The 12,793-nt window shown below is 36.8% G+C and overlaps 2 protein-coding genes and 1 pseudogene across 2 annotated transcripts; all 3 read right to left on the reverse strand.

Moving 5' to 3' along the window:
- Positions 292–1,436, reverse strand: LOC18783593 (metalloendoproteinase 2-MMP). The gene has a single exon (XM_007216433.2). The coding sequence runs from the start codon at positions 1,397–1,399 to the stop codon at positions 500–502; it is 900 nt and encodes a 299-aa protein (XP_007216495.2). The 5' UTR covers positions 1,400–1,436; the 3' UTR covers positions 292–499.
- Positions 5,070–6,346, reverse strand: LOC18783142 (annotated as a pseudogene).
- LOC18782667 (metalloendoproteinase 3-MMP) lies at positions 10,007–11,204 on the reverse strand. Its single transcript, XM_007215928.2, has one exon. It carries the CDS (start codon positions 11,070–11,072, stop codon positions 10,143–10,145), a length of 930 nt encoding a protein of 309 aa, XP_007215990.2. The 5' UTR covers positions 11,073–11,204; the 3' UTR covers positions 10,007–10,142.

Raw genomic sequence — 12,793 nt, forward strand, 5'->3', positions numbered from 1 at the left:
TTACCATTGGTATTGATTTATGTCGGAAATTATATATCGCGCACCAATAAGGGCTGCTAGTAGCTGAACTCGAACACTGATGGGGCTACACACAGTGCAGCAGGGGCCTTATCAACTGAACCAACCCTGGTTGGCAAATAAAATACGTACTTCAATGCTCTTTGGGACATGAGTTTAAGTTGGGTTCATGACCTGAAATTCCAGAGCAAAAGAAGCAAATTTTAGTCCTAATTTATTGACCCAAGAGAGTAACAATCCCATGACGATGACACATATAAGACCAGATTTACATCGACTCACTTTTTTCTCCGTACGAATTGTTCATGACATGTCGAAATTGAAGTGTCTGTAATCAAATTTATAGTGAAGCAAAAAAGTTTCAGACACGAAATATTTATACTTTAAACTGTCGAAATTCGTATTACAGGTACTTCCGAGCACACTCCAGGTGCAGGTGAGGTACCTTATTTAAATTTGATAATAATAATAATAATTATTATTATTTAATGTTGTATAAGTTTTTAATTCCTTGAATATCGTCGGGCTTCAAATTCCGCTTGACCGTTGCAGTGTTGAGATAGGGGTACATAATAGCGTCTTCAACAAAGCTATGATTAAGCCCAAGAAGGTGCCCTATTTCATGCACAGCAACACTCTGCAAGTCCATGCCACCATTCACAGAACCCACAACCCACATCTCATCAGCGTCGTAGTGAAATCTCCCATCTGTTGGCGAAAAAGCATGGGCGGTTATCCCACCTCGGCCATCAAACGGATACCCATCTCCATGATCGCGCCTCTGAAAACTGATCGTCAGATCTGGAGTCCCATATTCTTCGACCTGACTGAACGTAAACTGTGTGTTATTGGCCCATGTTTGAAAAGCACGTTTAACCGGATCTTTGGCCTGATTTGGGGTGCCCTGAAGAAAAGCATAGGTGAGGCGATACTTAGACGAAGGCCATTTTGGGTTTCCTGGGAAGAAAGCATATTGAGAAACTGTGAGCCCCTCGTGGTGCTGTATCTTTCTTGATATCATGGAGGTGGTACCATTGATGATATCTGGCACACCACAACGTGGTATCATCATGTTTGACACAGTTTTGGCATCCAACCTTCCGGTGGCCTCGAGGTTGTAATTGATTTGGTAAGTTTTGATGGCCGACTCCAATTGGTCGTCAAAATCATCATTCTGGGAATGGCCACTCAAGTAACCAAATTTTTCAAGGTGTTTTTTGACGTCTAGGATGCCTTGGACATTGTCACCCTTGCGACACCCCTTAACCTGGTTAAGATACTCAAATGATGATGCTGCATGGGAGAGCAGGGGGAGGAGAAGAAGGAGGAGCACGGTAGTGATTGTGAACAGAGAAAGAGTTGAAGCTTTTGATGGTGCCATTGATGCTAGCTAAGCTAGTAGTAAGAAATACTTTTGGTTTCGAATATGTTGTGGAAAAGCCTCATACTTTGGAGTGCTATTTATAGCTCTCTAATGAGAAGACTTACAACTCTAACTTCCACATTGAGATTGAGAGTTAGGCCTTCCATAGTAAATGCATATGCATTACTTTGAGTCTAAACAACTACCCCCTATTAGTGAGGTGCTACAAACTCTCCCAAACCCTAACCTCTTCTTTCCCAAAAAAACCCTCTAAGAACCGTTTTTATTTTGAAGGGGGAGGAAGCCATTGTTCTTCCTCCCCTCTCCCCTCTTTTCTTTCTCCATCTCTTCTTCCCTTATTTTTAGAGACAAAAGTTTTTCCCTATTTGTCTTCGTTTTGTTATGATTTTCTCCAATCATCATAGCCGGTTGCGTCTTGGCGTCGAATCTCCACCTGCATTTCGACGACGGATCTCCACTACCATCCTTTTGCGATTTCTTTATGTTCGGAATAAGTCATAGAGACTCTTTGAGTTCTCTGTGTAGTTTTCAGCTCTTATTTTATGAGAGTTTTTCACCTATCATTTGTGAGAGCTTTTCACCTCTCATTTGTGAGAGATTTATTTGCATTGTTATGACTTGATTGCTTTATCTCTTTTTGATTATTTTGAGTTTGCAATCTTAGTTTGGATGCCTATGCCAGAGTTTCTTCAATCATACGTGATCATTAGTGGAGGCGCACCAGATTGTCTTAATTTTGATTTTAGATCGCTCCATTATTGTAATGGCCCTTTGTGGCTAGTTTGTATCTTTGTGAGTAGTGGCTTTTTTGCCTTAATTATGAATACAATCTTAGAATTTCTCTACATTAAAAAAAAAAAGTGATACACAATGTGATATATAAATGTAGAATGCTTGTGTTTATTATCCTATATAGAATGCTTGTGGTTATTATCTTTTATGATTTATGCTGACATTTATTTTATCAAATTTATATTTATACTTCTTTTTTAGTGAAATTTGCATAAATAACATCTGAACTTTTAGGCATGTGCGCTATTACCACATGAACTTTTAATTTTTACTTTTAATCACCAAAACTATGTAAAGTATTGCAATCCACCACCTATACGTCTAACTTTGTTAAAATTTCTGCGAAGTGTAAGGATATTTCCGTCAATTCACTATAGAAAATAATCATCCTTCTTGGAATCCAACCCGAATGCATCAAAAGAGCATATCTACAAGCAATTTCAAATAATGCTGCAGTTCGACTATTGGGATCAACAACCCCATATGTCCATGCATCTCTCTGGTTGCCAAGCATGAGAAATTAATAAAATATATACTGCCCAAAAAACATTGCAACCGTTAGGCTATTCTGATCCACACCCTAAAAAAATGCAGGCAAGAGTCAAGCAATTCTCGGGTTGCCAAACGGAGAGAATGATATTCTCACAACTAGTATAAGTCATGATTGTAAAGGTTTTTTACTGCAATTCACAAGGACCAAAACATAAATAAAAGATCACACATTCGATTCAAGGCTCTCTCTCTCCCCTCCATCCAGCAAGAGTCTCATATAATTAGGTTAGCTTTTTTTTTAAAAAAATAATTATTTTAATTATAATTAATTGACGAAAATACTCTTATATTTAATGGAGTTAGACATAGGTGGTATATTGCAACACTTTACAAAGTTCAGATGATTAAAAGTTTAGGTGGCATTTATGCAAATTTTCCTTTCTTATATATATAAGCGATGGTCTAAACTACAAGGAGAAATGGTTTATCACACACACTCTACCAAGATGTCATAGGGGTTTGAATCTAAGACAACTGGTCTGCAAGTCAAGGCCCTTTCTCACTAGACTAAACCCCGTTATAGCTATATTTATACTTTTTAATGGTAAAAGTTTTGCTTATAGACAAATAAATAAATTGTTAATAATTTTCTATTTCACTAATTTGTATGTCTACCAAATTTGATTAGTTATTAAGCCCTAGTAGTTAGCTCATCAATTGTGATGATACTTGAGAAATGGGTAGGATTATGATTGATCAAAGTTAGAATTATGGTACCAAGTTTACAACTTGTGGTCCTTGTCAATGCACAAAGTGAAAAACATGGTCCATTTTGTTAGATACAAGCCTAACATTATCATTTTTGGTTTAAGTTTATCACAAAATGGTCATACCCCGTTTCATTTCGTTGTAACTCTTAAAACATTGCGTAGTAAAGTTTGTCTTATCATCCAATGGATTTCAATGGTCCATGTCCTTGTAAGTTGTAAACCCCTCTCTATTTCGGAATAAAATGCACCAATTTAGTGGAAATGTACTAGTAATTTAGTAAATAGACCATGTTTACAACTCTATAATCTCTTAGATGGTCCTTCAATTAAAATTTTCGTAACATCAAAAATTAATATTCATAAATTGAGATTTTTATTTTATTTTATGCGTTGCATGGGAGAAGAGAGTGATTGGGAAGGGAGAAAGAATAGATTTTGAGGCGATTATGCCATACAGATCTAAAGTGGCTAAAAATGTGGACAGGATTTAGTTACATTAATAGTCAACCTGCAATCATTCTTATAGAAAACATGATATTTATCTAGCAAGTAATAACCAGGTTTTGGATATGTTGCAAAACAATAATATTTTCAGTGGTTTTTATTTTTATTTTTTATTTATAGGTTTGTAATGTAATAATATATAGATATATTGTTTTGCATGTCACATGAATAATATTGTTGTGCTATCCCTATACAATCATGTTCCACAATGTGAAAAAGTTGTCACACTTGACGAAACATAATTAGTTGAAATAGTAAAATAATATTATTCCCGTGATATATAAGTTTTTCTCCAACGGTGGGGATATAGTGACATAAACATCCCAATTTCCAATTCCATATTGGTTTTGAGCAGGTTCTTCTTAGTGTAATATCATGACTTTAACTATTGCTAGCTCTGGAGGTTTGAAACGATGGCCAAAAAGAAGGACAAACAAAATTTTCAAGAGTGACTCTCTCTAAATCGTTTCAGCCTTTTGGTTGGTTTATATCATTGAGTCATGTTGCTATTTAGATGGCTCCCTTTATAGTATGTGTCTTTTGTACTTTTTTTCTATTGATATAATAAAATTATATTGTCTTTTAATCAAAAATATTTTATAAACTAACGACAGTACTTGACACGTCTAGTAAAAGACTAGACATCAATTTACTTTGGCGATATTATAGTGATGTCTCTTTTTTGAAAGACTATAGTGCTTTAGTGGTTAATTTAATTCCATTTAAGGTCAAAGACTAAAGAATTCGTTCACATGTAGCTGTGAATAATTCTATTATTCAGTTTCTTGTCTCAAGTCCATCTTGGTAGACAATACTTCCAATAAGCTTGAGCAAAGTAATAAATTATCAATATTCTTAAACTTGGATTAAGTTATTTGAACCTCAAATTTTGAATTCGGATTCCTCATAGAACCCTAAGAGAGAAAAGTTTCATATTGCTTTTCCAGATTGAGTTGACCCCTAGAGAGAGAGGACATGGTTTATAAGACAATCGCCACTGCTTTAAAAGTAATGATATGTTCTATGATTGCAATGGAGACAAACTTGTATTCCAAAGAAATTTCAGAGAATAGTAAATAATTCAAACTTGTATTTAAGAAATTTCAGATACAACTTTTAGTACACTTGTAAGTGAGGTACTTTAATTGAAAACAAAAAACAAAAGGGAATAATGAAAGGTTCGTGACTTTGGGTGAACTTAAAAATGAAGTGAGGTTTAAGACAAGAGATGATCAACCGATGATCAAGCGTTGTATAAAGCTTTAATTCCTTGAATATCATCCCCATGCAAGCTCTGCTGGGTCACTCCAGGGCTTATAGTCGGGTACATAATAGCTCCCTGAACAGAGCTGTGCCCAAGCCCAAGAAGGTGCCCTATTTCATGCAAAGCCACAGTCTCCAAGTCATAAGCACCACTCACGGCGCCCACAGAAAACCGCTCATCAGCGTCGTAGTGAAATCTCCCGTTCGTTGGCGCAAATGCATGGGCTATGGTCCCTCCTGGCCCGTCAAAGGGAGCTCCGTCTCCATGATTACCCCTGTGAAAACTCACCGTCAGATCGGGGTTCTGATTGCTCTGGCTGAAGGTGAAGTGTGTGTTGGCTGTGTTTGAAAAGCACGCGCAACTGGTCCCGTGGCTTCAGCTGGGGTGTCTTGAAGAAAAGCATAGGTGAGGTGATACTTAGAGGCCGGCCATTTTGGGTTTCCCCGGAAGAAAGTATAATGAGCAACTGTGTGTCCTCCGTGATGATGGTGGTGAGGGTGCCTTTGTTTGCCTGATCGCATGGAGGAGGTACCATTGATGATATCTGCGACACCGCAACGTGGCATCATCATATTGGATACGGTTTTGGCATCCAATGCTCCAGTGGCTTTGAGGTGGTAATTGATTTGGTAAGTTTTGATGGCTGACTCCAATTGGTCGTCAAAATCATCATCATTGAAGTGGCCATTATTGTTGCTGCTTAAGTAACCAAATTTTCCGAGGTATTTTTTGAGGTCTTGGATGCCTTGAACCTTGTCACCCTTGTGGCATCCCTTGAGATGCTCAAGGAACTCGAATGGAGAAGAGGTATTTTGTTGTTGTGGGTTTCTGATGAAGTTGCATGGGATGAGAGGAGAGAAAGGAGGATGAGGAGGAGAGAAAGAAAGGATTTTGATGCCATTGATTGATGCTAGTCGTATAGCTAGAAAGGAAGTAGATTTTGAATCTGTGTTGCAATTCAAGCTTCACATTTGCAGTGTTATTTATAGGTGTGTATATATAGATTAACGTTGGCGTTACGTTATATAATAACACTCAAATTTTCGTATTGGTTTTGAACCGGCCGGGTCTTCTTCCATGTATGGAGCGGCCGGGTCTTTTTCTGTTGGTCTTGAGGTTCCAGACGCCGGCCGGGAAGGGGAAGAAAAAATAAAAAAAGAGTGAGAAGAATAATGGCAAGAACACAAAAATAAAGAGACTAATTATTTTTTCACCCAAAACACAAAAACATAAGAGATTAATTATTTTTTGATCGACTACCTGATCAACCCATGAAACAAGTCCTAATTCAATCTAAGCATATTCCAAGTTAAAGTCGACGTAAAGTAAAGTAGCTACAAATGCAAACACGCATCAAACATGCTTCTTTATAATCACTGGAAGACCCATGAATTTTTTAATGAAGGTGCAATTTTTAAAGCCACAAGACTTGATCGATGATTAATTTTTTTATAAAGACTTGAAATTCTCTCCAAAAAAAAAGACTGGTGGGGACATAAAAAAGAAGATATGAATATAATGAGTTCAATTTTCCTGTTGCCATCTCTCCTGTGCCCATCTGTTACCCATCTAATTTTTTGACATCTGTCCTTCCACTTAACTCTAAGTTAACAGTGTTAAGTTTAATTAAATTAAAAAAATGAAAACCAATAATTGAATGGCCAACTTTTTTTATTTGTTGCTCCACTACCTCTTCATTCATTTGCTCTTTTACTTTCTTCTCCTCATCATCGCTGAAGCATACCTTCAGCGACACAATCGCATAAACTGAGAATTTCTGATAGAATCAGACCAACCAAATCCTTTCTTCCTTCCTAAGTCCTGTGAAATATGAATTCATTATATGTACTCTAAGTTAACAATGTTAACTTTTAATTAAATTTTGTAGGAAGGGAAAGAGCATAAGAGAAATCAACTTCAATTGATGAAAAAAAAAAAAAAAAAAGACCCAGCAAGGTTTCTCAACTTCAAGCTCTGTTTCGCTTTCTCATAAATTTTGTAGGAAGGGAAAGAGCACAGGAGAAATCAAAATGTTTATGGAATGTTCATGAAGAAGCCAGATAAGGCAGAGGCTCTGAAGCAGATGCGAAGCCATGTTTGGGGCTTGGATAAGAAATAACTTCTGCTAAAAAATAATAATAATAATAACCAAAAAAAAACCCAACATCAAACTCCCACCCACACCTAATCCGTCAACAACCCCATCCTGACCGCACAGCCCCCACTCCTGCTCGCCGTCGGAAACTCTCTTTCTCCCGCTTGATTTTGGATCAAGATCTATATTCTTCCCTTGCTCTTCTTCTTTGAAGAGAGGGAGATCGAGAAGGAAGCAGAGAAATCAGGGGGGGAGAGAGAGAGAGAGAGAGAGAGAGAGAGAGAGAGAAGAGGGGACAGAGGTAGAGAAAAGGAGGCTTTGCCGGTGGTGAGAAGGAGAGGGGGTTGCTGCCGGCTGGATGGGTAGGCGCGAGTTTTGGTGGCCGACTGGTTTAGGGTTGCTGAGGATTGGGGGTGGTGGGAGGGAGTTCGCCCTTGGGTCTTTTTTTTTCGTTCAATTATTAGTTTTCATTTTTTAATTTAATTAAACTTAACACTGTTAACTTAGAGTTTAAGTGAAAGGACAGATGTCAAAAAGTTAGATGGGTAACAGGTGGGCACAAGAGAAATAGTAACAGGAAAACTGAACTCGAATATAATGTTCTATAAATACTTTTAAAATTTATTTAGCTAAGATGTTTTGTAAAGAGTTGGATGGAGTTCTCTCTTGACAAACAGAAAAAGACTTCTTGTGGTGGGGACGGAAAAGATCTCTCAAAAGATCATATATTTTTTTTTATAGTAGGAAGAGAGTTTTAGTTTCCTAACTTTCCTCTCTTCAGTGTACAATAAGGACATGAACTTCATCTTCTCCGATGGACCTATCATTCTTCTGTGTTTCTTTCTTGGCTAGAACTTTCTCTGCCCTTTTTTTCTTGAAAAATAAGAAAAAATGCCAAGCAAAACCCTCTCCTCCAAAAACCCACTCACGCTTATCTTTTTCACCAATCAACCATCTTTCTCTTTGGTACCACTCCAGTTTTTTTTTTTTTTTTTGGTCTATAAGTACTATAACCAGGTTTCAGATAAAAATCTCACTTTTTTGTTTTAAAAATAGGTCTATTAAACGGGTTTTTGTGACTTTGGACTTAAAATCTGTTTTGAGTTTATAAAATTGGATCCAAGTAGGATACCAAATGAGCCTTTAGGGGGCATTTGGTATCATATTCAATTAGGGAACTCAAAAACTTTGATTTTTCTTAAAAATAAGGGGTTCTTAAATCTATTTTTAAGATTCAAAGACTTGTTTGGAATGCAACTTGAAAACTTTCAAATCTTAAAATTTTGAGAACTAGTGGGTTAAATATTAGAAAAAAAACTGAAAAAATGGATATTTTTTGTTTTTAATAATTGGGGTGTTTTTGAGTTGTTCTTGAGTTTGAGTTTTTAAAAATAGGGCTACCAAACATATTTTTTTTATTTTGGACTCAAATTTTGTTTTTGAGTTTAAAAAGTAGGATTCAAGTTGAATATACCAAACAGACCCTTATATCTTGTTTACTTTTGTTTTACAACTAAATTGTTCTTTTACTTTACCATCATCATCACGCAAGTTTGCTGACGTTACATAGATGACGAAGCATATGCATGCCTTGAACATCAACCGTGTGCAAATATCCCTTGGTGGTTTGGTTCTATTTCGTGCGCAGCCGCTGATTCCAACTCAGCTTGATTTGAACTCCCAACTGGAGGTGATGTGAAATCGTGATCCACAAAATTTCCCTCCCCATATCATGAAGAAGCCAACTAACTAAGAGAGTCGACTGAGTATTATCTTTAGTTCGGAAAATATCTGCGCTAGGTATATTTAACTAAACGAGTTCATGTAGGCTTGTTTAACTAAAGGGGTACCGGTTATATCTATTCGTCTATAGTAGTATTTTTTTTTCTTTCTAAATGTTGTTGAAAAAAGTCAAAAGTTTGAATCCCTTTCTTTCTCCGATGATTAAAAAGAGAAAACATGACCTAAATCCAAGTATATATGCGTTATAATTAGTACGTGAATGCAAGATTCACGAATCAAAACACGAAAACTTGTAAATGAATCAAAACGCAAAAGATACTTTGTAAGACACTAACTCACACCTCTAACATCATCAAGGTTTCATGTTCTTTGATGCTTTAAATTGCAGTGTAGAATATCTAGTCCTCCCTAACCCTAATGATTCCTCACTTAAATTAATTGAAGAAGAATAAGCACACCGTAGAGTTTTATCTAGGCTTGTTTAACTAAACGAAAGTTAAATATCAAACCTGCTGCTTGTCTATAATATCTTCCAGACCGAACATCAATGACCTTAATATAAAATTAATATCATCAATCTTCTTCCTAGCGCAACTCTTCTTCTTTGATCCGTTTTTCCTTCTGTTCCCTGATATTTGGACAAGAAGGTATAGCCAGGACAAATTCCAGAGCTTAGGAAGAAAGCAAAACTAGTCCTAAAATGATGACCCCAATAAGTAACAGCCCTGAGAATGACACATTGAATATAAGCGCAGACATCAATTTAATTGGACAGTTATGGTGATGTCTTTGTTTTAGAAAGAATCTTTGTATAATTACTTGTCATTTTGTTAGCCAAATTTTCTTAACAGAAAGAAACTTCAGACATGAAATGAACTTTATACTTTATTAAACTGATGAAATTAATATAAAAAACTACAAACAGGAGAACATCACGAGCTTTCAATACTAAATATCCAGCTTAAAATCTAAGTACGTACACCCAGCAGGTGATGTACCTTTATTTGATACAGGGATAATAAGAAATACGAAAGCATGACTTTGGATGAACTACTAAACTTATAATAATAACAACATTAATCAAGTGTTGTATAAAGCTTTAATTCCTTGAATATCATCCGCATGCAAGCTCTGGGTAAATCCAGTGCGGACTTCAGGAAGCATGACAGCTCCTGGAACAGAGCTATGGCCAAGCCCAAGAAGGTGCCCAATTTCATGCAAAGCCACAGTCTCCAAGTCCAAACCACCAGGCACAGCACCCACAACCCACGTCTCATCAGCATCGTAGTGAAATCTCCCATCTGTTGGCGCAAATGCATGGGCAGCGGTCCCATACGGCCCATCAAACGGGTGTCCATCTCCATGATCACGCCTTCCAAAACCGATCTTCAGATCAGCGCTCTCAATGCTTTGGGCTTGGCTGAACGTGAAGTGTGTGTTGCCCTGCCATGTTGCAAAAGCACGTGCAACTGCGCCCACAGCCTCAGATGGGGTGCCTTGAAGAAAACCATAGGTGAGGTGATACTTATTAGCAGGCCATTTTGGGTTTCCTTGGAAGAAAGCGTAATGACCAACTGTGTGAATTGAACCATGTCCTCCCCTTTTCTTTCCTGATCTCATGGAGGTGGTACCGTTGATGATATCCGGTACACCACATCGAGGCATCTCCATTTTTTTTACGGTTTTCGCATCTAATGTTCCGGTGACCTTGAGGTGGTAATTGATTTGGTAAGTTTTGATGGCCGACTCCAGTTCGTCATCAAAGTAGTCATCATTGTTGGTATGGACATTCAAGTAACCAAACTTTTCAAGGTATTTTTTGAGGTCTTGGATGCCTTGAACTTTGTCACCCTTGTGACACCCCTTGAGATGGTCAAGGAACTCAAATGGTGATGATGTTTTTTTGTGGTGGGTTTCTGATGCTTTTGCGTAGGAGAGGAAGGAAAGGAGGATGAAGAGAAAAGTAGTGATTGCGAATAGAGAAAGAGTCGAAGTTTTTGATGATGCCATTGTATATTTGGGAAATAAATAATTTTGGTTTTGGATATGCTGTGCAAAACCCTCATACTTGGAAGGCTATATATAGGTGTATAATGAGCAGACTTACATCAACGGTTGTGAGACGGTGCAACTCTAATTTCCACCTTCATATTGAGAGCTGGGCCTTCCTTAGTAAATGTATTCAAAGTCTTGCGGTTAGAGTCATGACAATCGCCGGGTGGAAGAAGTAAACAGAGAAGACAATTTTTGATGAGACTTGTTCTTAGTTCGGATTCACGGGAGTGACTAGTGCGCCAGAGATGTCGAAGCTACGTATTGATCCACTGACCTCAACGCAGGAGACAATTTTAATGTTCTGGTCAAAGTTAGTGTTCATAGTAGAGAAATAATTTTTTTAGATCAATTGAAAAAGTACGTAGAGAGCCATCTCGCCTATTGGGTTGCCAAAATATACAAGAAATATATTGTTAGCATTTTTTTTAAATTTAAAAAAAAAAAGTGGTATTTATTTGGATATCTTTTCTATTTATTTTTGGCCTAATAAAGACATTAATTCATGCTACTGGGGAACGACTTCAATTTGGCTTCTTTTTTTTTTTCTTTTTCTTTTTTTGGTGCTTTTTTATTTGGGAAATATTTGCAGTTTTGGTATAAGTAATGCTAGTTTACCGTAATACAAGTTTACTGACTGTTACATAGACATTAATTCATGGATGGCAACTGATTCCAACTGTGCAAGTTTGCCTTGAATATCAACTGTGCAAATGTCCCTTTGGTGGATCCTACTTCGTGAACAACACGAGAGATTGACTATTCTTAGCTCGGAAAGATCTACGCTTTGAAGACTTGTTTTGAGTCTTAAACAGCAGTCATTCTAAGGGAGACCTCTATGAAGTCTTTTTGGCCAACTCCTTTCCTCGGCCAAGTATAATATATGGGTCCATGTAATAAAATTCCGAAATTCGAATAATTCATTTTTCTCCAATGAGTAGCAAATTAAACTTTTTAAATTGGAGTTTGTTGACCTATGTGGCAAGTTAGTTGAAAACGTTTGTTTGCTCCAACAAAAAAAAAAGAATTATTTGCTACTTTAATAATTTGTGCATCACCATACTCTTCAATTCAATTCATATATCATATAATGTTTGTTTTTTAACACTTTTAATAATGTGAGTTTCTTCGAAAACATGTGAAAAAAATGTCTATGTATTTATTATATGGAAAGAAAAAGTGCAAGTTTTTAGCATTTTCAATGTAGATTTTGTTCTTCCAAGGTAAAATAAATATTTTAAAGAGCCAAGGTTAACTTGTCAGTTCTAAAGAGAGAGAAAGAGGTTGCACCTAGGGGTGGACCTGTCATTCTTCTGTGTTTCTTTCTTGGCTGGAATTTTCCCTGCCCCCTTTTTCTTGAAAAATAAGAAAATATGCCAAGCAAAACCCTCTCCTCTAAAACCCCATTCACGCTTATCTTTTTCACCCTTCACTCTTCTTCACCAATCAACCATCTTTCTCTTTGGCACCACGCAAGTTTTTTTTTTTTTTTTTGGTCTGTAAATACTATAACCAGGTTTTGGATAAAAATCTCACTTTTTTTGTTTTTAAAAATGGGCCTACTATACGGGTTTTTGTGGCTTTAGACTTAAAATCTGTTTTTAAGTTTATAAAATTGAATCCAAATAGAATACCTAACGAGCCTTTAATTACCTATCATTTTGTTACTTTGTTGTGCT

Source organism: Prunus persica, chromosome G3, assembly GCF_000346465.2.
Source record: "Prunus persica cultivar Lovell chromosome G3, Prunus_persica_NCBIv2, whole genome shotgun sequence".
NCBI lineage: Eukaryota > Viridiplantae > Streptophyta > Magnoliopsida > Rosales > Rosaceae > Prunus > Prunus persica.